General features: G+C 43.6%; 1 protein-coding gene across 7 annotated transcripts in view; it reads right to left on the bottom strand.

Annotated features, from left to right (window-relative positions):
• The window catches only part of Elmo1 (engulfment and cell motility 1), a 517847-nt gene that overhangs the window by 302880 nt on the left and 188864 nt on the right, over positions 1 to 26103 (bottom strand). For 4 of the 7 annotated variants that reach the window (XM_006516544.4, XM_006516546.3, XM_006516545.4 and 1 more), the window contains exons 9-14: positions 24511 to 24662; positions 22484 to 22562; positions 20115 to 20159; positions 18704 to 18754; positions 17461 to 17583; positions 14981 to 15112 (exon numbers count right to left, since the gene is read on the bottom strand). In XM_006516544.4, coding sequence (XP_006516607.1) covers positions 14981 to 15112; positions 17461 to 17583; positions 18704 to 18754; positions 20115 to 20159; positions 22484 to 22562; positions 24511 to 24662 — 582 coding nt within the window. The remainder of the gene's footprint in view (positions 1 to 14980; positions 15113 to 17460; positions 17584 to 18703; positions 18755 to 20114; positions 20160 to 22483; positions 22563 to 24510; positions 24663 to 26103) is intronic. The other 3 variants (NM_080288.2, XM_006516547.3, XM_030247141.1) reach the window with 1 other exon arrangement.

Genomic DNA, 26103 nt, shown 5'->3' with positions numbered 1-26103 from the left:
TTCTTGTTTGGATAAAAACAAAAAACAAAAAACAAAAACAAAAACAAAAAACAAAAAACAAAAAACAAAAAACAAAAAACAAAAACAAAAACACTGGTCAGATTAGTGTCTCTGGAGTAAATGTGAAGAACCAAGCATTACTTTCCTTTTGAATGGTCCTCTGGGTACTGCCAATGGGAAGGCCCATCAATAATTTCAATGTCCTCCAAACACAGTGTTTGGCCTGCTGTTATAAACCACTTCAAACCCGGTAACCCAAGGGACAGAAAATTTCTCTCAAACCTGTGAAGCCATTGAAGAGTCCAACCTCACACAGACAGGAGGTTCCTCATCTTGGAGAGGGCTCAAATATGGCGCTATGAACACTGTCCTCATAGCAAGGAAGGCAAATGGCTTCTCACTGAACTTCTCTCATGGGAGCACTACTGCCTACACTAAGGCCTCTGTATCACCATGCAGAATGTGTGTGGGGGAGGAAGGCACACATTCAGACCAGAGATGCCTATTCCATAAATGAATAACCCACCTCCTGGACCAAAGCTATATGTCCTGCATATGGGAAAAGCAACACCAGTCTCCATCTATACAGGCTCTTCTATATCACCCAGCGAGTCACCAACCCCAACATATTTTACCTTTGCTTGCACATTGATCATTCCCTCTGCATTCCCACAGTCCCTGTTCCCAGTGTTCACCAACATTCTCCCCAAGCTGTCCTAAGTTCCTATTATACTCACACCACTGTGAAATCCTCAATTCCAGGCATAATAATTTAAAATTACTTCCTACTTTAAAAATTACCTAACGTCAAATGCTCCAGCAAGCATTCTTCCATGACCTGGATTCAAAGGAGCAGAAACAGAAGGAAACTTTCTATTTTTCCATTTTTCCCCTAGCTCATCACCGCTGCTCACCCACCTCACCACAGCCTACTCACATCCATCATCCCCTTTACTAGAAAATTCCACCACTAATGTGATATTTTTATTCCTTTGGTGAACGTCAAGGGCACTTTATAGTCTTGCCAAGGGCATTTGTAGACTTTATATATATATATATATAGTCTATATATATATACATATATATATATATGTGTGTGTGTGTATATATATATATATATATATATATATATATATATATATATATATAGTCTATAAAGTCTTTATATAAAGATTTACACTCACCACGTCTATTCAATGAACTTCACTGTGTCTGGGTGTGCCAGGTAAACAAGGTCCTACATCAGCGGAAAGGTATTGGGTGTGGGGGGGAAAGAGCAGGAACAATACAAGGGGATGTGCCCCGGAAATGGGAAGGGACCAAAGTGTGGGCAGCCCTTGCTACTCAACTCTGAAGCACAGCAGCAGGGTTAAGAACTGCAGAGGAGAAAGCAACTTCAAGCAGAGGAAACAGCATGTGTGGAGGCCCAGAGTGGCAGCATGTTCATTACCTGAGGTCCAGGGAGGCCTAGTCTTTCCTTAACTCAGCATTGTGACTTGACGCTCACTCATTCAGTCTTAGATATCAAAATTGCTAATAACTGGTTAGACTTAACCAAACAATTTGGTTCTTATCTGTAGAGAAAGTTAACATAGCCACACTCTACTCCATCATCCAAGGCACCTTACAGGTATGCAAGGGAGATGCAATTTCTCAGTTGGAATCCTTAAGGGATTCCTTAAGCTATAGCTTTGGCCCAGGAAGTGGGTTGTTCAATACAGCTGGAACCCATAGGCACTTCTTCAGCCTTCGGTACCTGGTACAGATTCTTATCCACACCCAACCAGGTAGAAGTTGCTTTTCTCCAAGGAGCTTCAGGACATACAATGTTTCCTCGGACGAGAAAGAGGGGTGACCCCTGAGCTTTCCTCTCTGGGCCCTCACCTGGCTGTTCTCCTAACAGACCTGCTCCCATACGGACTCTCACTGCTGAACCTCTGGCTGGACAGCCACACTGATTCCCACACAGCAGCCCTCCTCCTTTCCCCAGCTCAGGAATAAAAAAAAGCCAGCTGCCCAACAGATATAGGAAAGCCTTTCTATGGAACTAGAAGAAAAGGACCTTAGTGTATCACCTCTCAGACAAGCACAGATAGCCCTGCAGACTGATCAAGAGCACCAAGGACCAAAATTAGTAACTTTAGGACCCTAAACAACGGGAGATGGGGGTGGAGGAGACGACAAGACCAGTTATTGAATAAAGGATGTCGCTGTTGAATAAAGGATGATGGGCGTTCACAAACTGGATCTTCAAAATATCTGTCTTCACTACTTTGTTTAGCTATGTAGGAAGGGGAAGAAGGGGTGGAGAAGGGTCTCCAGACCAGGAACCAGGGGGAAGGCAAAGAAAACCCAGAAAGAGAACCAGTGACTGCAGCACTGAGAACAGCAGCGGCAGAGGAAAGATGCAGCCTGGCGGACATGCACAGCTTCTGCAGACCGAGGCCTTTCATCCAGAGTGTCTCCTCCTCGGGTGGCACAGCATAGCCCTGAGGCTGAGTGGCAGGAAAGCTGGGGGCAGACAGAAGTGTCACCACTTTCATTATGGCATTTATGAAGGTCACCTAACACCCTGGAAAGCAGGATGCAAGGCTGATTCAGTGAGGTACTCCGCAGCTTTGGACCCAACAGATCTATGGCTGTGCTACTGTGGGTTCCATTTGAGACGCGTAGTATATAATTCCTTCCCAGAAAGGCAAGAGGATCAGTGTGGTTCCTCACTGATAGTAATATTATGTGCAACAGTATAAGCCCACTGGGTTTTAGTGCTTTTCCAAGAGCTCTAAGAGCATGGAGAGTGTCCTGCGAACCACCCTTACAGTCCCTGGATGCCACAAAAAAGATACATAGAGATATGCCATTTTTACCTATTCTTGTAATGTCTTGCCTACATTGTAGTGTGCACCTTTGGCTATACAGAGGGAGAATGCAAGTATTATGTGCTCTTGTCCAGCAGAACAAAGAAGATCCTTAAGGGGGACTGCAATCTTATGAACGAGGAAAATAATGTTTTGTTCCTATCAATACCAGATACCTATGCATCTCTGAGATGAAATGAGATATTACTACAGAAGACCTATAAGGGCTGAGGTTTTTTTAAAACATCCAAAAGGCTCCCACTCTCGGGGAAGCAGCTGCAACTCTTCAGTTATATAAAACCAGCCACTCCCCATGGACCACCTAAAGCTCCACATCAAGGATGTTAACTACCTGTGGAATGTAATCATTTAAAGAGTAAGAGCAAGTGTAGTAATATTCACCCTCGTCTTTGTCAGTGTGTTGTCCCAAGCACCATGCCAGAGTGACCATTCAAATGTTCGCGTGTTTACAGGAATGCGTTGGGCAATCCCTTTGTCCCGTTCTTCAGAATGAATAAGAACAAAACAAAGAGTGAGCTGAGATACCTGCAAGGGGACTGGTCTTATATAACCATGTGATTCTCAAACTGGTTCAGTCCCTTCCCATTGGAAAGGCTTTGACAGTCTTCCTACACATCTAGAATGCCATCTCCAGAATTAGAATCCCACGCCATGGAGCTGCTCCCAGCTCCAGCTTCGCCACGGACTTGTTCAAGTGAATATGGCCAGTGAGTTCACAGCACATGGAATTCAAAGTTATGAATGACACTATCATATGATGAGCATTTGGCAAACAGGAAAAAAAAATAAAACCTATTGCAACTGTGTAGTGTCTAGACAGGGGCAACATCAAGAGGCATGTTCATCTCATGTGGCATTCCTCAAGATGGTCAAACTCAAAGTCAATGGAAAGAAAGCTGATGACTCAATTATGAGTCTCTAATCTGGCCATTTCATCAGCTCTTCAATGACCCCGAGGATGGCCAGCTTTGTTCTCTAGGCCACTTTGTTAAGGTTTTCCAGAGTCCATACACCACCCAGGTGCCTAGAGCTAAGGGTTAGAAAAGGAGGAACCTGAGCTTGTGACCCAGAATTCATAGCTGCTCATCCTAAGTTAGACTCTAATCACACACTGGTCCTAGTGCTGTCCTTCCTAGGTCCTGGGTGTCCCCAAAAGGGTACCATGTAAGCTGGGTCTGCTGGTGTAAGCCTTGCCCCTGTAATCACAGCACTCGGTAGATGAAGTATGACTGTGAAATTTAGGTTAACTGGACCACACGGTAAGAGCTCTTCTCCAAGACGAAAACTCCATGATGTCCTTCCGTCCAAGGCTTCATATTTTATGCAGCGAAATTAACTTAATGCATGCCATGGTTTTGAGCCTTTCATAATTTTATTATAAGTTCCTCCTTCATGAGAGCACACACTCATGGTAGAGTGTCTAGAGAGACGCTGTTAGAATGGAAGAATAGATCTAAATAGACATGCTTACTAGTAAAAATGCATCTACATGATGATCATAATGATCATCATAACCAACTCTTTCATCACAAAAGGTATTTGTTAGGGGGTGGGTCCCTACCCTATAGTCATTTGTAGGAAAACTCCCTAAAATTCATGGATCTGGGATGTGTTTTTCCCAGGACTGAGGCTGGTATTGAAGCTTGATGCTGTGACTCCTTATCTCACTTGGCTTCTGTCAGATAAAGAACTGTTCCAGTCATTCAGCAGGGATAGGACACACCCCAGCTCATTTCAGCCACCAGCTACTTATATCAATAGTGAGACTACGTTATGGTCAGGTGGAGGGGCGGGGCTACCTCCATCAGCAAAGTGCTGAGCAAGCATAAGGACCTGAGTTCAGATAAGGGTCTCACAAGAGGACCGGTTCCCATATAAAAGTTGGCTGTGGTGGCCTATGTGTGGTTGTAGCCAAGTCAACTTATGCTCTGTGCTGAAGGGGTGGAGACAGGAAGATCCTTGGAGCTTTTTGGCCAGACAGCCTCCCCTAATTAATGAGCCCCAGATACTAGAAAGATACCCCAAGTCAAAAAATAAGACAGAAGGCTCCTGGCCATGACCCTGAGAGACTAACCAGATGTCCTTTTACATGTATATGCACACACCGATATTACAAGTATGTACACACGCACCAATATACAAGGTGGAGAAAAAAATGTATGAAAATCTGCTTAAGGTGAGTCAGGTTTCTGCTATGTATTAACTCATTAATCTCCACTACAAGCCTAAGTAGATTGGCTACCAAACCCTCCTTGCTAATGAGTCATTAAAAGAGATAAGATAAACTGAGCAAAGTCAACTACTAACAAGCAATGGAACAGAAATCTGAAGCCTGGTAGCAGAGATTGGGGTAGAAGTGCATGAGAAATTGCACAACACAACACTGGTCTGCAGTAGAACTGGATTGCTCTCAAGAACACCACTCCTGTTTGCTTGCTTCCATCTTTCATTTGCCATCCATTCACTTGCCGGATGCTGCCTTTCTGCTCCAGAAATCCATTTATATAAAAGAAGGGAGGGAGGGAGGGAGGGAGGGAGGGAGGGAGGGAGGGAGGGAAGAAGGGAGGGAAGGAGGGAGGGAGGGAGGGAGGGAGGGAAGGAGGGAAGGAGGGAAGGAGGGAAGGAGGGAAGGAAGGAAGGAAGGAAGGAAGGAATGAAGGAAGGAAGGAAGGAAGGAAGGAAGGAAGGAAGGAAGGAAGGAAGGAAGGAAGGTGGGTGCCAGGAAAGTTTATGTGAAGCACAGAGGTGAGTAATAAACCCTTATTAATGCATTGGCCCTTCTGTCGCAGATCTGTTATAAGCACAGGGTAGAGGTAGGAGAGAGAGATTCTTATGAATTTCAAGGTAAAACTGAAAGGAAGACCTGGGGAATCCTCCCGAACCTCTTAGAACCACATATACTGCAAGTTAAACACTGCTAACCAAGAGTTGCTCCTTCTCATCCTTGGAGGTCCCTGTTCACATCTTTGTTCTGCTGTGCCACCCAGTGGACAGAAAGCAGATCTACAAGGAGAAAACCCATCCTGTCCAAGGGTGGCAGCATCCAAAACAGAAGGAAGCTGAGAAACCAGCGATAAGATAAACCTGTTTCCTTTTCCCACTTCCAATAATGCCCCTGAAAAACTTTTCCCACTAAAATTGATAAAAAATAAAAAAAAAATAAACTACCAGAAAAATAAAACTCAGATATTGTCATGGCAATCAATCATCATTTGTAGTTTTTAATTTTTAATTTTTTTTGTTTGTTTTTTTGTTTTGTTTTCGAGACAGGGTTTCTCTGTGTAGTCCTGGCTCTCCTGGAACTCACTCTGTAGACCAGGCTGGCCTTAAACTTAGAAATCTGCCTGCCTCTGCCTCCCAAGTGCTGGGATTAAAGGCGTGTGCCACCATGCCCGGACATTTGTAGTTTTCACTAGTTGCTTTCAAAAACACTTTCTTTAAAAAAAAAAAAAAGTTTTAATAATGCAATTATCCATATGTTCTCTCTCCATACAGTATCCATTACAAGTGCTAAAATGGGATTATTCCACATTGTCTCTACCACTTTGTTCTCTCCCTTGCTGAGAGAGAGCAGGGTGTAACAGATCACATATATAAAATCATCAAATGGACAGAAATGGCAATGACGGCACAAGTCTGCACAAAAGGAGATGTGGGGCTGACTCTCCACCCCAGACAGTGGCAGTCTGGTCCATTCTATTTCGGAGCAGTGAGACACATCTGCAAGTGATGTGGGTGGCTTTGGGGTGGTCTGAGACCACCCTGCTAAACCCCTCAAGAATCAGTGTGCAGTGCTCTGGGCAGAGCCCTGCTATGATGAACTGTTCCACTCTGGTTCTGCGGTGGGCAGTGAGGCCAACCATCTTCTCTGGATGAGAGCTTTCTGCGCTCGCTCACTTTCTTCTGCTCGTTTGTCAACCCCAGCTTTCAGACAACTGTGGTCTCTGCACATGATCAAGCCACTGAAAGACCAGAGAATGAACCTGGGCCTATACAGCTTAACAGAAAATGTTGAAATATGCTTGTCAAGAGGTGCAATTTAGACAAGAAATGCCACTAGAGTATGGCCAAGCTGGCCAGACCACTGTTCATCTTCTGGTGCTTTCTCACTTTGACTCCATTTACCACGCCTGATCTCTCGAAGGCATTGCTGCCGCATGGTTTAATGAACCTCAAAAATATATTATTACTGTTGTTAGATTTTTGCATTTCAAGTACATTTCCCTGTGCTTCCGTGATAAGGCAGGATAACACATAAAACTAGATGTGCTATGCTCCACTAAGAAGACTTTCCTAGCAGCAGACTGAGAAACACTTGGAATGAGACTCCAGAAAGTCTCGGGGCAGGAGGGGGTGCTGATAAATTCACCTCCCAGGAGCAGCAGGGAAATTCCATCTCACAAGGACGACAGTTAGACATCTTAGAAAGCTGCTAGTCCTTTCTAAGGCACCAGTGCATGCTTGGTGACTCCAAGAGCCCTGAGAGTCCTGACTTAGTCCTATACCTGCCAAGGCCACAAGCTCACCACCAGTGCAACAGAGCCAGCAGGGTGACTGGAAGCTAATGGCTGCGGTTTTGCGCCACCTGGTGGTTATTTCTGCTCTGGTTTTATCAGTGACTAGAGTGGTTTGTTGCTGCTGCTGTTGTTGGTTTGTTTTGTTTTGATATAATACTTTTGATCATGCTTTTCCCATCTCCTAAACCCTCCCAGAATTTCCTTCTCTAACTACCCAAATTTATGTTCTTGGTTTAAGTCCATGTTACCTCAATTTGAAACAAGACTGTACCTAGAAATTATTAGAACCGGAGCGTGCAGATGTCAGATGGGAAAAGACAGTGCGTGAAGCTTCAAGGAGGTTGAGAGAGGGAGAACTGTTCCCCAAGGACCAAGGCCACACAGTACCTGCTTGAAACCATACACAGAACAGGGCATGGTACTACTGCATGCTTTTGGTCCCAGTACTCCAAAGGCAGACACAAGTCAATCTCTATGAGATCAGTCTACACCATGTTCTACCTAACAAGTTCCAAACCAGCCAGGGCTACATTCTGAGATGTCTAAAACAAGAAAGAAGAATGAAAGGAAATAAAAGAGCCACAGGAAACACACATTGCTTTAAGTTTCTAGCAATCACTTTGCCTGCATCCCCCGTGCGGTCCCAGGATAGGAGGAACTAGATGGACCTTCAATCCTCACTAATATTAGCCCAGATTTCCTTCATCCAGAATTCTAACGAGCTAAAATGTACAGAAGTTTAGAAACTATACATATATTTTACTGTCCTTTGGCTTTTCTGGTCTATTGGTTATGGGTATATTAGTAGCTAAGATACAAGCCAAGGAATTAGCTAGTAATACAACCCAATTATCATGTTATCCTGGTAGGAAAGTGGCTGGATTCTCAGCAAAGCTCATTCTGTACTGTGCTTTCCACAAACTCCTTCACATAAAAGAAAGACACACACCACAAAGGTGAGGCCTCAACTCAAAGTAACTGCCATGGCTTAGTTTCTTCGAGAAATGTGTTATCTGCTCTAACTAATGCTGTCCTTGTACAGCATTGGAGATGGGGTCACATCGGCAGGGTGCATACCTGACAATACCCTGGTGGGCACCATGCGAAAACACAAGACAGGCTGCTAGCTCTTGACCTCCAATAGAGAAAATCCCCTGTAAGGTGTACTGTCCTTCCCACCCCACTGACTGTTCCAAGAGCATGAAGTGCATACAAAAACTTTATAATGCAGAGAGGGGCATGTCTTCTCCACTCTCCACAAACAGGACACTGTTCTCTGGCACCGCAGGCATGACCAAACGCACCAGACTCTCCTTATTCGGAGCACATATGATTTCTCCATTTAAACAATTCATTAAATGTTATTTGTGTGTGAATGTGTATGAGCACACATATGCGAGACACCATACTTGAGGAACTCTAGGGACAACCTTCATGAGTCGCTCCCCTCCTTGTGGGTCCAGGGACTCCCGCTCAGGTGTGCCAGCTTGGCAGCAAGCACCCCTACCCACTAAGCAGTCTTGGTAATGCTTCACCCATGATTAAAGAGTCTAAATTCACAACTGCATGGCGCCTCGGTGCAGCACAGCATTCGATTCGTTTTGCTATTTTTGTTAACTATACACTCCTACATAGCCAAGTTCAAGTGCACGTCTACTTAAAAGGCATCTTATTTGATGTTTATGCTTCATTTCTTTCATTTAGCATGTAGCCACCAGGCATTATAATGCGTTCCTATAGGAAAGTCACCTAAAACATATACTCTGAAGTTTCTCCATAAGGCACACCAAAGCCCCCGACTACTTAGGAACTTCACCAAAACGTCAACATTGTGCCATTTCAAGCAGCAACAGTAATGACAGAGAAGAGAGGATGCAACCTGAGGTCAGCTGCAGAAAGTTGGCTTGGATGTGAGGGCTGACACAGGAGTCCGCTCACTGTCAACGGAGCTGCGTCCAAACAGATTAAGTGGCTTAGTGTCACTTACTTACATCCAAGAGTAACCCTGAAAAGTGCCTGGAATATTCATGTTGCAGTTACAAAGAAATTTAGATAAATAGGAGAATTTTCAAGCGTGGAATCTATTAATAATGAGGTTTGACTATGTATTTCAACCCTCGCCCCTTTTTAATTAAAAAATTGTTATAATCTTTCCCTCGCTCTCAAAGCCAACTCCACTTTTTTCTTCCTGTGTGACAAACACTGGGCGTGCCAAAGATCCGCAGTTTACCGAGGGCACAGAACAGTCTCTCCCTAGCCCCGGGGACAGCCGATGGTTTCCACTTTTCCTCCACCTTATGCCACAGGGGTGAGTCACCGGGCACCATTTCAGTAAGAGCAGTGGTAGCTTTTGTAAGTTCACAGTAAAAACATCTAGATTCCTGCACTGCTTCCAGGCACCAACCATCACTGAGCAACTTATTGTCTGATAATTAGGTAGACACAACTTATTGCTAGTTGGATATTATACCTACCTCATTTATATTTATGTATTTACAAACTAGCATTGTGGGGGAAATTGAACCCAACGCCTTGAAATGCTGACTGAAAATGTTCTACCGTTGGGCTCTACTTTATCTGAAGAACTGATCTGCATTAGTCACGTGCTCTAAGTGGGAGAGAGAGAAACAGTACGAGCTACCAGAACTCAGGCACTGGGTTTCCTCTCCCGTGGCATTCTCATAACACTTACATCTGAAGGCACTGGAAAAGCAGCGACACAGCTTCTGCAGTGTGGGGACTGGGACAACGAAGGGAGGAAGGAGAAAGAAAAGAGAGCTCACTTCACTGCCCGCCATCTCCTCTCAGGAGGACTGGAAGACAGCAAGCCCGCAGCTGGAGTTATGTATAATCACACGTGTGTAACTGCGTGATTACCTCCAATCTCTCAAGTCAGAAATTCTCCTGAATAGCTGCGCATAGAGCTTACTCCTGAAGGAGTACATTTCCCACTGCATATTATCTTTGCTACTTTCTTATTTTATTCTTTTTATCTTATAAGATGACTCTGAGAAAGTTAAAGGCAATGTCTAAAACTTCTCACATTAATGCAACTTACAATAGATGAAAACTATATTTAAAAAAAATTTTTTTTAGTTTCTTAGTAAAGGTAAACAGAATGGGGAGGCACTAGAAAAAAAAGTTTTAATCAATTTTATTCTATGTCCTGACTGAAAAGCAGAATGAAAATCTAATGAAAGCTACCAGGACTTGCCCCAGCCACTGAACACAGCAAATTCTCAACTCACATAGCCACAAATTCAAAGTCAAAACTAGACTCTGTCATAGCCCTGGCCAGACATGTCACTGTCTCTGTTTCTCACAGTCCTTACTGTCAGAGAGGTGCAGCTCTTGCCTGCCTGGTCATTCTACAGAAGGCCTTGTGGCTCCTCCATTTCAGTAAGAGTGGCAGCATCCAACGCCACTGCCTGCCACCCCAAAGGGGCCTGGCACTTTGATACTGACAGTGATAATCATCTTACAATACCATGCAGCTTTATTTTAAAGAACGTGCTTTTCCGTATTGTTACAACCGCACATAGGCACGTAGTAACTTTACATCAATTCTGAAGTTTAGAACTCTGTAATGAGACCCTGTATTAAAATGTGTGTGTGTTCTGGAATTATTTCATTAGGAAAGCCCGTTCCTTTGGGATGCTGAGCTAAGGAGCATGAAGTCCATCCACTTCTTCCATCAAACAGCCATCCTTCAAAATAATTGTCCCATTTGCAAAACACAAGAAAGTCAAGAAGAAGGAAGGCCAACTGTGGATACTTCATTCCTCCTTAAAATAGGGAACAAAATACCTATGGAAGGAGTTACAGAGACAAAGTTTGGCGCTAAGACGAAAGGATGGACCATCCAGAGACTATCCCACCCAGGGATCCATCCCATAATCAGCCACCAAACGCAGACACTATTGCAAATGCCAGCAAGATTTCTCTGAAAGGACCCTGATATAGTTGTCTCTTGTGAGGCTATGCCAGTGCCTGGCAAATACAGAAATGGATGCTCACAGTGAGCTATTGGATGGAACACAGGGCCCCCAATGGAGGAGCTAGAGAAAGTACCCAAGGAGCTAAAGGGGTCTGCAACCCTATGGGAGGAACAACAATATGAACTAACCAGTACCCTCAGAGCTCGTGTCTCTAGCTGCATATGTAGCAGAAGATGGCCTAGTCGGCCATCAATGGGAAGAGAGGCCCCTTGGTCTTGCAAACTTTATATGCCCCAGTACAGGGGAATGCCAGGGCCAAGAAGTGGGAGTGGGTAAGCAGGGTGGGGGGCAGGTACAGGGAACTTTCAGGATAGCATTTGAAATGTAAATAAAGAAAATATCTAATAAAAAAAATTGTCCCTTCTGCCTTGTTGGAGCAGCAGCCCCTTCTATAATGGTGTCATTGATGCTTTTAATGTCAAATTGCCCAAAGTTAGAATCAGCCATTCAAGGAGTCTCACTGACATACTTGTCCTGGTTGCCTTGATTGCTGTAGGAAGACAAGCCCCAAATCATACGCGCGCTTGCGCACGCGCGCACACACACACACACACACACACACACACACACACACACACACACACAGTGGATAGCACCATCTTTAGTGGTCCAGATTAAACGAGTAAGCCTTCAGCTGGACTGGCCTCCCTCTCACAGCTGAGCTGATTTTCCTGAGTATTTCTCTGCTAGTGTCTTGGTTGACAGCAGAACCAGCATTTCCGATAGCTTTCATGGACAAGGGACCAGTGGGCCTTCCAGGATCATGCCAGTCTTCTGGTGCTAGCCTGGGACTATCACGGCACCTCACCATGTAGATGGAACAACTACTGTCTATCACCGCTCTAGTGAATGACAATGACGGGCAGCTGTTAAGGCATCAGCCTCAAGGACAAAGTCAACTGCCAGGCTCTCGGCTTCTTGGATGTGATTTAGCTCTGTTTTTTAACCTCAGTTAATAAATTCACACACACGCGCACACACACACACACACACACACACACACACCACGGACTACTCTGTTCCTCTGAAGAACTCTGAACTCAAAACTCTGCCTGTGGTTTCCAAGACACGTACTTCCTAAAATGAAGGAGGGCTCCAGGGTGGCTAAGATCTCTGTCTGCTTTGGTAAATTTGAAACAAAAAGCTGTGACCAGTTTGCGGCCAAGGAAACCAATCACAGATATATTAAAAGACAGGTTTCTTAGCCCATGGCTTGGAAGCAGGGAAATAGAAGGTGAAATGTGGCCTGCATGGACTCTAAGAAACTATCAACTTACTGCTTCCTGGGCTCTGTCTACTTGGGAGAAACGAAATAAGAAATTATATTCTTTCTATAAATTCAACCTTTATTCAAAGAAATCAAATTTTATCCAAACTTCTCAGTGTTCTTCCAAGTTCAGATTTAGACAGGCAGGATGGTGTTTGCCTTGCAGGCTCAGAAAGAATTCAACACAAATCTGCTGAGACCATGGTGGACAGCCTGTAGCATTTCTGCAGAGCAGCCGCTAGGTGGCAGAAGGAGTCTGCGCCTAGGCTTTTTTTTTTTTTGCCTTGGCCACGAATTCGCCAGTGAAATATCAGCTGTGGAGACTGTTGGCTCATTCTCAGCATAGATCATTACTCAAAAGTCTTTCCAGTTTCTCAACCCTCTGATGCAAGACCGTGGCCTAAGCCTGGGATAGGCTTCTAAGGAAGTTTTAAAAATTAAAATTAAAAAAAAAAAATGTAGAACAAAATCCAGGAAACCAGTGCTCCCTTTGGGCTACTCTTTAGTGAATGCCTTTTTTTAAATCCCATCCTTAAAATAACGTTTTGAATCCTCAAGGAAAGTGCTGCATAAATTTGAGAGTCTTTAGAGTCACATCGAACTGACTTTCAGACAAAACACTCCACCCTTGCCCATCCCATACTCAGGAAACAGAACACTCCAAGACAGAGATGGTCAAGAGCGGCCTACACTTGAAAACCAAGGTGGGTCAGGCTTTACCAATGATGCTCAGACAGAACACAGAGACACCGAGGAAGGTGCATCATCCCTGGCTTGTGATGTAGGTACACAGGCTGCAACACCAGGGTTGATTTTTCATGCCTGCCACCCATTCACCTTCAGAGGAACCCAGCATCCTCTGAACTCCGGGCTGCACCGTAGGCCCACCGAGGCCTTGGGCAGATGAACAGTACACAGGGAGGGCCTATTTGAGAGCTTGTATGTGATTCAAGTGAGACCCATGCCAGGTAGTGCCAGGCTGAGCTCTACTCGGTGATTTTGATGGTTTGTGGGTAGAAAGGATCAGACCAGAAGACGATCCTGCATTGCTTCCATGTGAAGTCGTTATGCTTTACCCACGGGGCAGGATTGGAAGGCAAAGGCGGGGAAGTGGGAAGTGGATGCTGTCCACCTTAACTGGGCCTCGTGTCTCAGAAAGGAATGACGCAAAGGTGGAGAGGTGGCATCAAAGATACTAAGACACAAGAAAGCCTCACCCGCCAACTCAATTCATCTATAGTGTCAGATGGACTGTCAAAACCAAACCAGTGTTTGGTGTAGCAAACACTGCCTGGAAATGTTAAGTAGCTGCCACGTTGAATGTGTTATCAATAAATACTCTTACTCGGAAAGACAGTAGTAACACTATAAAATCCCTAGCTTGAACATTTTGAAATTGAAGAGACATTATTAAAAGGTTGAAAAAATGGTCACTTTGACATGCTTTAAATAAAAAGCTAATTACTAGATACTTAAAGAAAGCAATTTGGCACGATCAAAACCTAGTTGAGGGTTATTTCGTTTTGCTTTGTTTTCCAGGAAGATGTATCTGAAGTAAAAATTATTTCCTAGTGATTTCTCACCACTCAAGCCAACATCTTAATTGGGTCATTTACAATGGAGGCTAAAATGGAAACCTAATATAACAACTGCAAAATTTCAAGTGAGTTTAAGTTCACTCTCGAACTGGTGATGTTGTCCATAAGCAGCAACAACCACAACAGCAGGTTAGATTCAAGACACGTTGTGTTCTGATATATGAAGTTTGTGTGTGTGTGTGTGTGTGTGTGTGTATGTGTGTGTGTGTGTGTGTGTGTGTGTGTGTGTGTGTGTGTAAGATACAATCCATTAACATTTGAAGCAAGGTAAGACTTTTTTAAGACCATAAACTATATAAATCTCATCATGATTCAACTCCAGGAGACTTCCAGCTTCCCTTAGATTGGAATCAATGCATCTGAGTAATCCAATCACCAGCCAATAATAAGATGCCTCCTGGAACTGTCACCATTCATCCCACCAGGAGAACCACAGTGGCTTTCGAAGGAGGCTCAGGACGGTTCGATGCATTCCAGCCTAACTACTCTACATTACACTTAATCAGAACTGGATAAACAAGCGAAGTATTAGTCACACTTGTGCAACTTATTCCATTTCACCGCAGCCAGAGGAGATTTCCATGAGATCCTATTTAAACCAGCTAAACATCTGGAAATGTGGAAACCATTCTGCAAAGCACAAGAGGACCACACGTTCGATGCGACTGAGGTCAGATGGGGAGGGTGGGAGGAGAGAGTGTACTGGAGACAGAGTACTTACAATGAAGCCAAGTTTTTTATAATCCCGAGTGTACATGGACTTGCGTTTCTCCATGCTGCCACTGCTGTTATTAGGTTCTGACTCTGCATCGAAAGCAATTCTTCGAAGTTCAAATATGATGTCCCTTTGGGCCTAAAGGATACAGAGAGGGGAAGAAAAAAGGCAAAAAGAAAGCAAGCTGCTTTCACTGTGCATGACAGAAGGCCCCCGCCGCCTCCTTTCCCCAGAGCCTAAATGAATCACTGCATTCAGGCAAAGCAGAAGAGCAAAAAGACAAGTCGTGTCCTGAGTTAGAACTCAGGCCTCTCTCTGCTCCAGCTCGGCATTCATCTATCTTCCAGCCAAGGCACTTGGAGCAATGATAAATATTATCTAGGGAGGCCTACATAAAAGCCCACCATACAATGGAAGGGCTATTATTGATGAAGATTAAGTTGAAGAGTGTTTGAGTGATGTTCTGTTTGAAGCTAATTAAGAGGTACATGTGGTTCTTAGCAGTGTTTGTACTAGGAGAGATCTCTCACTCGACTGAGGCCTGACTTCATGGAAACTAGCACAAGATAAAAATAAAAGGGAGAGCACAAAGGCAAAAACAATGACAAATGTTCTTCCAAAGTCGAGCGTGGTGTAGAAACACAGTGGGATGTTGTTAGTCTAGCCAGAAGCAAACTACCAACATCTTTTTCGAGTCAGGGTTTCTCTGTGTAGCCCTGACTGTCCTGGAACTCACTCTGTAGACCAGGCTGGCCTCGAACTCAGAAATCAACCTGCCTCTGCCTCCCAAGTACTGGGATTAAAGGCGTGCGCCACCACTGCCTGGCAAACTACCAACATCTTACCATAGGGAAGAACCTTACAAATTCCCCATGAGACTATGTCTCCGAGAAATGTCAGCGAAGCAGCACCTATGACGTATCACCAACGTGGCTTCATAAAAAACACTGGAACAAGGATGGCACCAATAGAGACGCTAATGTGGGAGGGGGGAATAGGAAGTAACTAAGGCCTGCTAACAGTAGGAGAAACAGTCTTCACCAGGGAGAGTTCATCAGCTAACTATCCAAGACCGACTAGTCAGCCCGGAAATCATCTCTACAAGTAATAGTATATGGACGAGCAGGTTGTATTTATGTATTTAGGAGTTCAAATACAGATACATGCAACAACACTTAAAGCAAAGGAGGCCATGAATTTGAAAGCAAGGGAGGTGGGTGTATGGGAAGGCTGGGGAGAGGGAAGGAGGAGGGCAATACTCTTTTTATGTTATAATCTAAAACATAAAACATTATAATTAAAAACTTAAATTTGCTGAGTAGAACAGGCTAGATAGAAAGCAACTAATATCTTTTTTCTGCTCATCAACTCTTTGTAGAAGAGTCAACTTAATAAAAACAGGAAGCAGAGGGGTGATTTATAGAAACCCAGAAGGGATTGGAGGGATAGGAGGAGAGCAAATATGGTTTCAGAGGGCACAGAAATTCAGTCTGGCCACATACAAGGAGGCCTGAAGATACATGCAGTGGGGTTATAACAATGTGAATGTAGTTAATGGATAAAGTGATTAATTATGTTATGCGCCATTTATTCAACGAGGGGAAGTGTTTACAAATGAAGCGTGTTGCTCCATATTAAGAGCACTGATCTCCCTCGCTCCAAGTGGCAAAACAATTGTCTTGTCTCCCTTGTACTACACCAATCTTGGTTTTCAGAGAAAAAGCACGGGGCACAATCATTGGCCTATGCAAGCCTCTCCTTCAGTCTTACTCACATGGCCTCTCAGCATGAATGGAGGGCCGCAGCAGCCACACGCCCCACATGTGCAGCTCAGCATCTGCAGCAGATCAGGCCCTCACGTGCCAATAGCGAATGTTTTCCTTTCCACAGCTGCACCACTATTTGAGTTGAAAATGTGTACAGCAGGGGCGGGGCTCCCAGCTGCTTCCTCCCTCTACCCTCCTGCAGGGAAGCTCCCCCCAAAGCCTTCTGGGTGGAAACAGAATGTTTTGTACACAGTGACAGAGGTAGCAGGGAGTTAGAAAAACTGGCCAGCCAACAAAAACACAGGCCTAGAAATGAGGGTGCACGGGAGAAAAGGACAAACTGCCTTTGGTCTTAGATACTGGAGAATGCAAACCACTCCCACTTGTAGAATCAATGCTACTCAAGGCCTTGAATGCCCTCAGCTGTATGGGAACTTGACCCCACTTAATGTAATATGGTCAAGAGCCCAGGGCTTTAACCTCAAGCTCTTAAATGTAAAGGAAAAACATGCATGCATATGGAACCTCATGGACTAGCCCTTCCATTTTATTCTCTGATCTTAGGGTCACCTAAACTTTAAAGCAATATGTCCAAGTTCTGAGATGTCAAGAAAACAATTATGGGATCATATAAGACTCCGGATTTGAGGGTAGCTAAAGGACAGACATTTGATGCACTGTCTCTGTCTCTGATTACATTTGTGTGGAGCATCCACCTACCTGGTCCTGGGGGTCCATCTTAGTCATCATCCTGTCTTCCAGAAGGTTAAAGGTCAGCACTTGGAGAACATATAACTGGTGTGCCATCTCATTGTTGATGGCCCGCTGTGCTCGGATGACATGCTAGAGACATTGTGGACAAATTACATTTTTTAAAATTATTAAAGAAAAGATTCAGAGCACAAAGTTAACCCTAGCCATGATTCTGAAGTTCTGGCATGTGAGAACTTCCTTACCCTGCAGAACCTGCACTCCAGCACAAGCCCCAAACAGTTTGTAGAGATAAGATAGCAGAAGTATTTTTATATGCAAACTAGGAGGGCTATGGCCATCTTCCCAGTGTCCCAAACACCCAAAGCCAGGTACCCTGAGACTAGACACAACCTATAAACACCGTAGCCTACAGAAAGCACCGAACTAGCCATTCCTGAACCTGAGTGTCACATGGCTGGAGTGTGTTCTCTGAAGCATCCCTTCCCTAGGAAACCATAGTGAAGGCTGTGTCCCTCATTTCCATGCAGTTCTCTTATTTCCTGGGTCTGCCCTCTTATGTAACTACCGTGCTGTGGCACATTCCGCGCTGTAGAACATACCAATCCCTTGCTGAATTTTAAGTGAGAAGCTTTCTTTCCAATGCCTTTCAAAAAGCAATGGCCTTTTGATCTGTTTTCTTCTTCATATATAAAGAAGAATTTAAAACCTATATTTCGTGTGTGTGTGCGCATGCGTGAGTTAAGCTTGCTGAACTGTAGAATTACAACATCAGATTGGGTCGTTGCTGTTTGTTAGTTTCATAAGTATTAATCTTGCTTCCTTCCAATAACTGGTGAATAGCTCGGAAAAAAACCCTTCCTAAAGGGTTCATCTCTAAACGCTGACAAGATGACTTTGCAAACTTCTTTTCCCCTGAATTTTAAGTCCCTTCTCCCAGAACCTCCCATATTTCCAACCACCTTCCTCATCAAAAAGAGCTCATACTGGTGGATTTTTTTTGAGCCAAGGAGTTTCTGATTTTCTTTGCCTGCACACCTAAGCTGAGGTGCACTAAATGTTTCCTTGCCTCGTCCAGCAGGCCGAGGCTGTGGCTGCAGCAGAGCACTGCCTGTGCCAGTTCTAAAGCATACTTCCCCTTCCTAGATTGGCCCTAGTGTTCAAACTCCAGTGTGGAACCACAGAAGAACCCACAGACACTAACTAGGACATTTCTCCCTAACATGGTGGATTCAGTGAACGGGGTACTCACTGTTAAAATGATGTAGCGCAGCTGCTTCTGAGCCAAAATATTCGCCATCTCCTGGGAAAGAAAACATGCCCACAAAGGCTTCCGTTAGAAAGGCTCACGTCAGGATGGCCAGAAGCTACCTCATCCTAGGGTGTGCTTCTCAACTGTATATCAGCAGTATTTCTTGGGAAATGGCCAATTCAAATTAATTTTTGTACATTCGGTTTGGATTATAAAATCCAGGACCAAAAGCAAAGTAGAATTTAAAAAAAAAAATGTCTGCTCTTTCTAAAAAAGAATTAAAAACGCAAACACTACAAAAGTGTCCCCACACCTCTGAGACTCTCTGTGTCTTTGATGGCTCTTATCATCATTACTTTTTTAAAACTTTATACATTTACTTATAAAGGAAGTACTGTTCAATAAGCAGGTCAACCAGAAGATGGAAAGAAAGAGTCAAAAGTCTAACGTCTGCTGAAGCCAGTCCTTTTAATCTGTACAAGCTGAAAATGAAGGGCACAGCCCCTAGATGTGGGGGAAATTATGCAAGTGAACAGAGTCCGGATTACTGAAGTCTGGATTATTGAAGGGCAGATGCTATGCAGTAGAGTTCACACCCACTTAGCAAAGCCTCTTTTCTGTATTTTGGGCTGTGGCACTTACTGACTGGTATAGAGGATTTGGGGCTAGCTTTATCAAATGGACTTGCAATAGCTAACGTCAGTTGTCAATGTGACACACCTAAGGAAAAGGGAACCTTAACTGAAGAACTGCTTCAACCAGATTTGCCCGTGAGCATGTATGTGAGGCCTTTTCTTGACGGCTGACTGATACAGGTAGTCGTATCCCTAGGTAGATGGGGCTCGGATGTTTAAGCTGGCAGATGAAGGGCTTTGTAGCAAGCCAGTGTGGAGAATTTCTCAGTGGCTCCTGCTCAAGTTTCTGCCCTGGTTTCCCTCAACGAAGGACTGTAACTTATAAACTGAAATAAACTCTTTCCTCCCCAGGATGCTTTTGGCCACTGTGTTTATCAGAGAGCAAACTGGAAGAGGACTGAGCCTCAGAGTGTTGTTATAATCATAGTACCAGCAGATACTAAAGGAAATTTAGTGAAAGACAGCTTTGATACTCTCAAAGAATATAAAAAAATACTGCTTATATTCAGGAAGACACCAAAATATTCTTTTTTGTGTTTGCTGGGGAGTATTTTTTGGCATTGCAATTCTCACTAAGTAGAAGGCGCTGAACTACCACTACAAAGCAAAACTATTAAGTTCTACCAAGATGAAAAGTAAATTTGCAGAAAGCTGGGAGAATCAAGAGCGTGGGGAGAGAAGCTAACAAGGAGACATACAGGCAAGGGAGGGGAGGGGAGCGGACTGGGAGAGCAGGCCCGGTTATCGAGGCTGACAGAGGAAACACGGAGACTTACAGTCAGAGGGCAATCAAGGATGTCAACATTGCTCTCTACATCAACCTAAGGCACCATCGCCACCACAGAAAGGAAAGCAAGTGGGAGAGAAGAGGGGATGGAAATTCAGAGCAACTGTTAGAAGCTGGCAGCTTCAGTGTCACACCCTACTGACCCTCTGCACTGGAAAGGGTGGATATTCTGTCAGGAGATCCTGGATGGTGAGGTGGTAGTAATGTCCAAATTCAGTAGGAAGTACTCTCCCATGCTCTTAAAATCAAGAATGCAGGCCAAGCACACCCCCAGAAGCAGGCAAAATGACAACCCAGAAGGCTAGTCCTTCCACATTGGAGAAAGAAGGCTTCCTTTCACCTAAACAATGGTCCACTGGCTTCTTCTGTTTCAAATTTCTTTTGTTGGGTCATATAAACAGAAGGACCAAAGAATCTCACAATTCTTTTAATTAGTTCTTAAAACTTTATAAAATTATTTTCAAATTGCTGTTCATTATTATCAGAACAACACAAACAGGAAAAGAAGGTGTAGCTCACTGGTCTACATGATTAGAAGAAATAAGACAGTTTCATCATGCAATGACTATTAATCATTTATCCACAGTGTTTTTCTGAATGAACGCCTCAAGGACATAGAGGATGCTTCATTCCTGTATTCCACCCATAAGAGAAAGTGTTGAGCGAGCACAGAGCAGACCAAAAGGGATTGACAGAAAATCAAAAGTGTTTTATACAATTTTCCTTTAGAGGAGGAGCTGGATTAGAGAGAAACCAAAAGGATCCTTGTCCTCCTGGTGGACATATGTCAACTCTAAGTGAACTGTTGCAATAACCATGAGCACTCACAGGGAGGATAGTATAGCCTTGGATGGCATAAACATTCAGATGGAGATGTAGCTATAGATCAACTGACATGGGAAGTTGGCCACAAGTATCTTTGTAGGCTTTTAAAATAGGTCTGTAAATAAAAAACAATGCACATGGGTGGGTGGCTCCCTTTGGTGGGAAAATGCACACGTGAAAGCAATGTCCACAGAATAAAGAGAGAACCATGCTATGGGTATGTTTGAGCACAAGGACTGTAAGGCTCCACCCAGGGACCCGAATGAAAAGTCCTTCAGCCTTCTCCATCTTGAATTTGTTAACGAAAGGTTATTTTCAAATAGTGCTTATAATGCTATTAAGTATTTGTAAAGAAATTTGGAAGACATCGTCTCAACACATCTTTCATTAAAATAACAGCAAAGGAAAAGATCCATCTGGCCACTCAGCAGCTGTGCCTTCTCCCACAGAACCGAAGAGCACATTCCTTCATCCTTGCAGCAAGAAAGGATTTGCCAGCGCATAGGACCAGCAGGACCACGGCGCCAAGGGGAGACACCAAAGCTTGGACCTTCCAAATTCATTTCATACATTTAGATTAATAAGGAAATCCTGACAATGGCTTGCTATGACTTTGTATGGCCCCAAACAGGACAACAAATTGTTCAATAGTAGCACAATGGATACAATGTCCCAGGCTTAATCATCAATCTTTAAAGGGGGTGTTCTGTAAAATTCAAGGTATAAATACTTAGGTAATATTTTAATCTATTGGAGTGAGAAAGTGGGCCTCATTTCCTCATGACTTCTGGGATTCTCTGATTGCCAAGCATTCATTGGAATTCTTTGCAGTTAAAACCAAGTAGGAGGTTGGGCTTCCAGCCCTAGTTCTCACCACTCTGGTGACCTGGTCAGGTTCTTTACTCCATGGAACCTCGTTTTCCTCATCCACTAAGTGAAAAGAATATGCCTTTCCTTTAATAAGAAAATTATGCTAGTAAAAATGCCAATATTGAATGTAGACCAGCTCAAACGCTCTTTTACATCTAAGGTCAAGTTCAGAAAAAGGTGTACACCTGCCACAGCTGACACAATCTAGAGGCATCCAGGTAAACAGATGGTGTGAATTCCACTTTCTAGGTCTCCACTGAACATCCACAAACAGGTCATTGTGAACTTGGATACTGATCTTCAGGGCTCACTGTCCTAATCACTCCGATATTTTAAATTTAAACACTGTAACACTATCTCTGTTCTAATGAGCACGTCTTAAAGTCAAGGGTTATTAGAGTCAACATTAACTTTCAATAAGAAAGTACACATCTTGTTGCTAATACATTTCTGAGACTGAGTTAGTCATAGGATAGTCTTAATTTATGATGGATTCTACTATTAGATAGATTGGTTTGTTAAATGATTTAATTTACTCCCTCCTCCTATGCCCCAGCCAGCCTTCAAGGCATGGCTGTCCTGTGAAGAGAACTCCCAGAGGGGAAGAAGGAGTTTCTAACCCCATACTGATCCCAGTCTCAGGACTAAAGAACTGAGACCTACCTGTCTCCTCTCATCAGGAGCTTTGAGGAAAAGTGCGTTGATTACAGCAATGGTGTAAGTTTGTATTTCTTGGTCTGTCCTGTAAAGACACAAACCAGGAAATCAGAAGAGTCAGCCATGGTAAGGCTCAGTATCACACACAAACACAGCAGTCCTTGAACAGAAGAGAAAGGCAGGACCTAGAAAATATAGGCAGCCATGGGTGACATGGTAACATATTCCCTCCATCCCTGGGCTGGACAGGTAGTCACACGATTGTTATTACACCAGTTATCAAAAGTGATCACCCAGAAGTACATGACGCCAGCTGCCTTACTCTCTCTTCTTCATCTGAATTAAAAGCAAGTGCCATGATACTGTGGGGTGTATGTGTGTGTGTGATTTTCTATCCAATGTTTGATACATGTATTGGAACAGTTGTAGATGTCTCAGCATTCCTGGGCTTATCTAAAAGAAAACAGCTTTGTTCCCATAGCAACATTTCATATTCTAAAATACTGTTGGCAAACACTAGTGCTGTAACAGTAGTAAATGTTAGAACTTTTTGTTTAAGATTTTGTTCTTCACTAGAAAGAGGGCAGAAATTCCAAGGGATGCCAAGTGGTGAACAGTGAATAAGGGCTTAAGGCAGAAGCCAAGAGCCTAAGAGCTACACTCAGGGAAGATACCGTTTCCTACTGCTGCTGTATCTAGGATGGAATTAGACACCACACCTCCATCCTTAGCACAGTACTTGGTGAACAACAGGCTTTTTTTTTTTCAGTGAAGTGTACTCTAAATGAACATTTGTGCCTCTGAGATTCAGAAACAGAAATTCAGACAGTGAAGTCAACATTGCTCCAATTACGAGACAGTGAAACCCATGTCATTTTAAGTGAAGCTACATGCAAAACCCATCCTTCTAAGATTGAGCTAAATCTCTAGGGACAAAGTCCACAGCTTCCCTGACATAAATTGTAAATTCTGCTCACACCCTACCTCCAAATGAATTAACCATCTAATGCACTTTTGTCGTTTACACTACAAACAAAAGCAGACATCTTCAGTGTATTGAGAACTGCTGGCCTAACCAATCCATACTCCTAGACGTAGTTACACACATCCCACGTGGTTCAATCAGGTTCACTATAAGAATAAGCCAATGTGACCTAAGAGAACAGAGGTGGGAGTCACCTTGATGCCACTCAAAGTCTTTCCTAAAACACATTGCCTTACATCATTTCCAGACATTACAAGGCATCCTCATATCCTTCCAACCAACACTCTTCTTATGTGAGCTAGTTCACAATGTTTCTTCCACTACCCAACACCCACCACTATTTAAATAAAACAAGCCACACAGCATAACAGAGTCCCTCTCAGTGTTATTATAAGAAGCACCCTTCTAGTTTACCAAAGAGTAGAAAATATGGAACCTCCAGAAGGATGGCAGGGTTTGAGGGCAGTTGTTTATCCTCCATATCTTACCCAGGCTCTTAAGAAAATGATGCATGTGTTTGGCTCTTTCACTATTTTATTCATCAAGGCTGAAGTTTGGTAATGGAAGAAGCCTGCCTTTAAAAATTTCTAGTTAAGGTGACCTAGACTCAAAGCCACAAGTGCCACATCTTCTCTCCCCATATGGATCCTAGCTCCAAACATTAGGTTTCAATATGTAACCTGAAGTAACTAACTACTTAAAATGCCAAAACAGTTATGAAAATGCAGTGTCACAGAAAATATCACAGGTAATATTATAGGTAATACAGATACTATCGAGAACCTAAGAGAAGAAAGTATCCTATTATGTCTTATAAAAAGTAAAACTCAACCAATGTCTACCAAAATTTACCAAAGCTGAATGTATCCTGTGATTTAGACTCTGAGGAGTGATGTATGGTTCCCTGGGGATGTATCATGACCAATAAGGCTAATTTGCTCCCAAGTCAAGACATTTTGTGCACGTAATTTAACCAGTTCGCAATGTTTCCCAGGCCATCACAGTGAGTTTCCCAGAAACAAGGCACAAGAGTGCCTAGCATGCTTACCCCTGAAGATGAGGAATGAGTTGGCCAATGGTGATCTCCTGGGCTACCTTTTGGTAGAGGTCATGACTGTTGAGAACCATTGACTCCAGAATGGCCAAGGACCGCTGGAGGATTGAGATGTCTATGGCAGACTTGTTCACAAAGCTGGCTATCTGAAAACACAATTAGGTCACAAATGACTACTCCTGCTAGGATGGGAAGCCAAACAAAGAAAGAAAGAAGGGGGGGGGAGGCAAATAAAGCAAGCTGGGAGCGCAGTAAAGAACAATACAGTCAGAAGGAAACGTACTACAAAAGAGCAAGAAATGCATGCAGTCAATAATGTTCATTACTCATCACAAAATATAGTTACTCATCTCATGACTCAGCAATAACTGACTGCCTCTGTAAGGGACATCTTCAAAGGACCAGCCTGCCTGGTTTTCCCAGGATTACTATTCTGAGTTTCAGCTCTCAAGGAAGAGCTTTCGTGTTAAGATAGCAACTTCAACATTGCCAAGTGTTAGGCTGCTCCTGCATCCACCCGGTCCAGACCCATGACTTTTATGTTCTTATTGTATTCCTGTTATGTTCTTAAGGAGCTCACATAAATCATACTTGTCAGTATAATTCAACAGGCAATGCTCTGCACCTGCCCATTCTTCTCGCTATTCATGTGTGTGTGTGTGTGTGTGTGTGTGTGTGTGTGTGCTGTAGCTAAAGTAAATTCTTCTGTCCCCTCTGAGATGTAGCAAAAAGAAGTCATTTAAATTAGAAATGTTAGCATAATAGCATAATATGTAAAACACATTCCCTAAGAAATTAAGCAGCAAAAGCCTAAATACAATAAATCACAATGTAAGAGGGAGACAGAACACAGCGTTAGAATAACGGCTCAATGCAGTCTTAACACATGAGCACTGTAAAGGCTTTATTTTAGAGATCTCATTAAAAGTTATTGCTGTCTGTTGACAGCTCATACTAAAAAGTGATTATTACATCCACACAAGGATGGCTTAAAAGATGTCTGACTTAAAAGCTGCCTGGCTTGGTTCTATGATGGTTACACACTTTGCTTCCACTGTCAACACCACTTCTTTCCTTTGTGTCATGTCACACACCCTTGTCCCCAAAGCCCCTCCATTCCTGAACCTGATAAAATCCAAGGCACCCTGGCCATTTCCAGCTACCTCCCATGCCACTGTTGCTAGCTCAGGGGCCACTGGTAAAGGCGGGAAAGGGACTCTCTTCTGCCAGATCCACGGGACCTCAGGCACCTCAGGCACCGGGAGGTAATAAAGGAGCTAAGCAGCCACAGGAGGTTTTACGCTCCACAACTGTTTTTATAGCACAAACTACAGGAAGCCTGTGGAAGTTTTAAGATCCTTAAAAGACCATCTCAGCTCCTCTCACGCGAATGTGTTTACTGTCCCTGGCAAGCTCCTGCCTCCGTTCTCACATCTGTTCCAATCTACAAAATCTGCAATGTGAACAGCACCTCTCTTTCTTTAAATCCACTGTTTACAGATGGACGTCCAACTGCCCTCACAGCTCTCATGGCTGTTTACTTAAGATGCGTCCCTTTGGAATGGAGTACAAACTCCGTGATTCTCC

This window comes from Mus musculus, chromosome 13 (genome assembly GCF_000001635.26).
Source record: "Mus musculus strain C57BL/6J chromosome 13, GRCm38.p6 C57BL/6J".
Classification (NCBI taxonomy): Eukaryota; Metazoa; Chordata; class Mammalia; order Rodentia; family Muridae; genus Mus; species Mus musculus.
The sequence above is the reverse complement of the archived record's forward strand: the minus strand, read 5'-3'. Positions and strand labels throughout refer to the sequence as shown.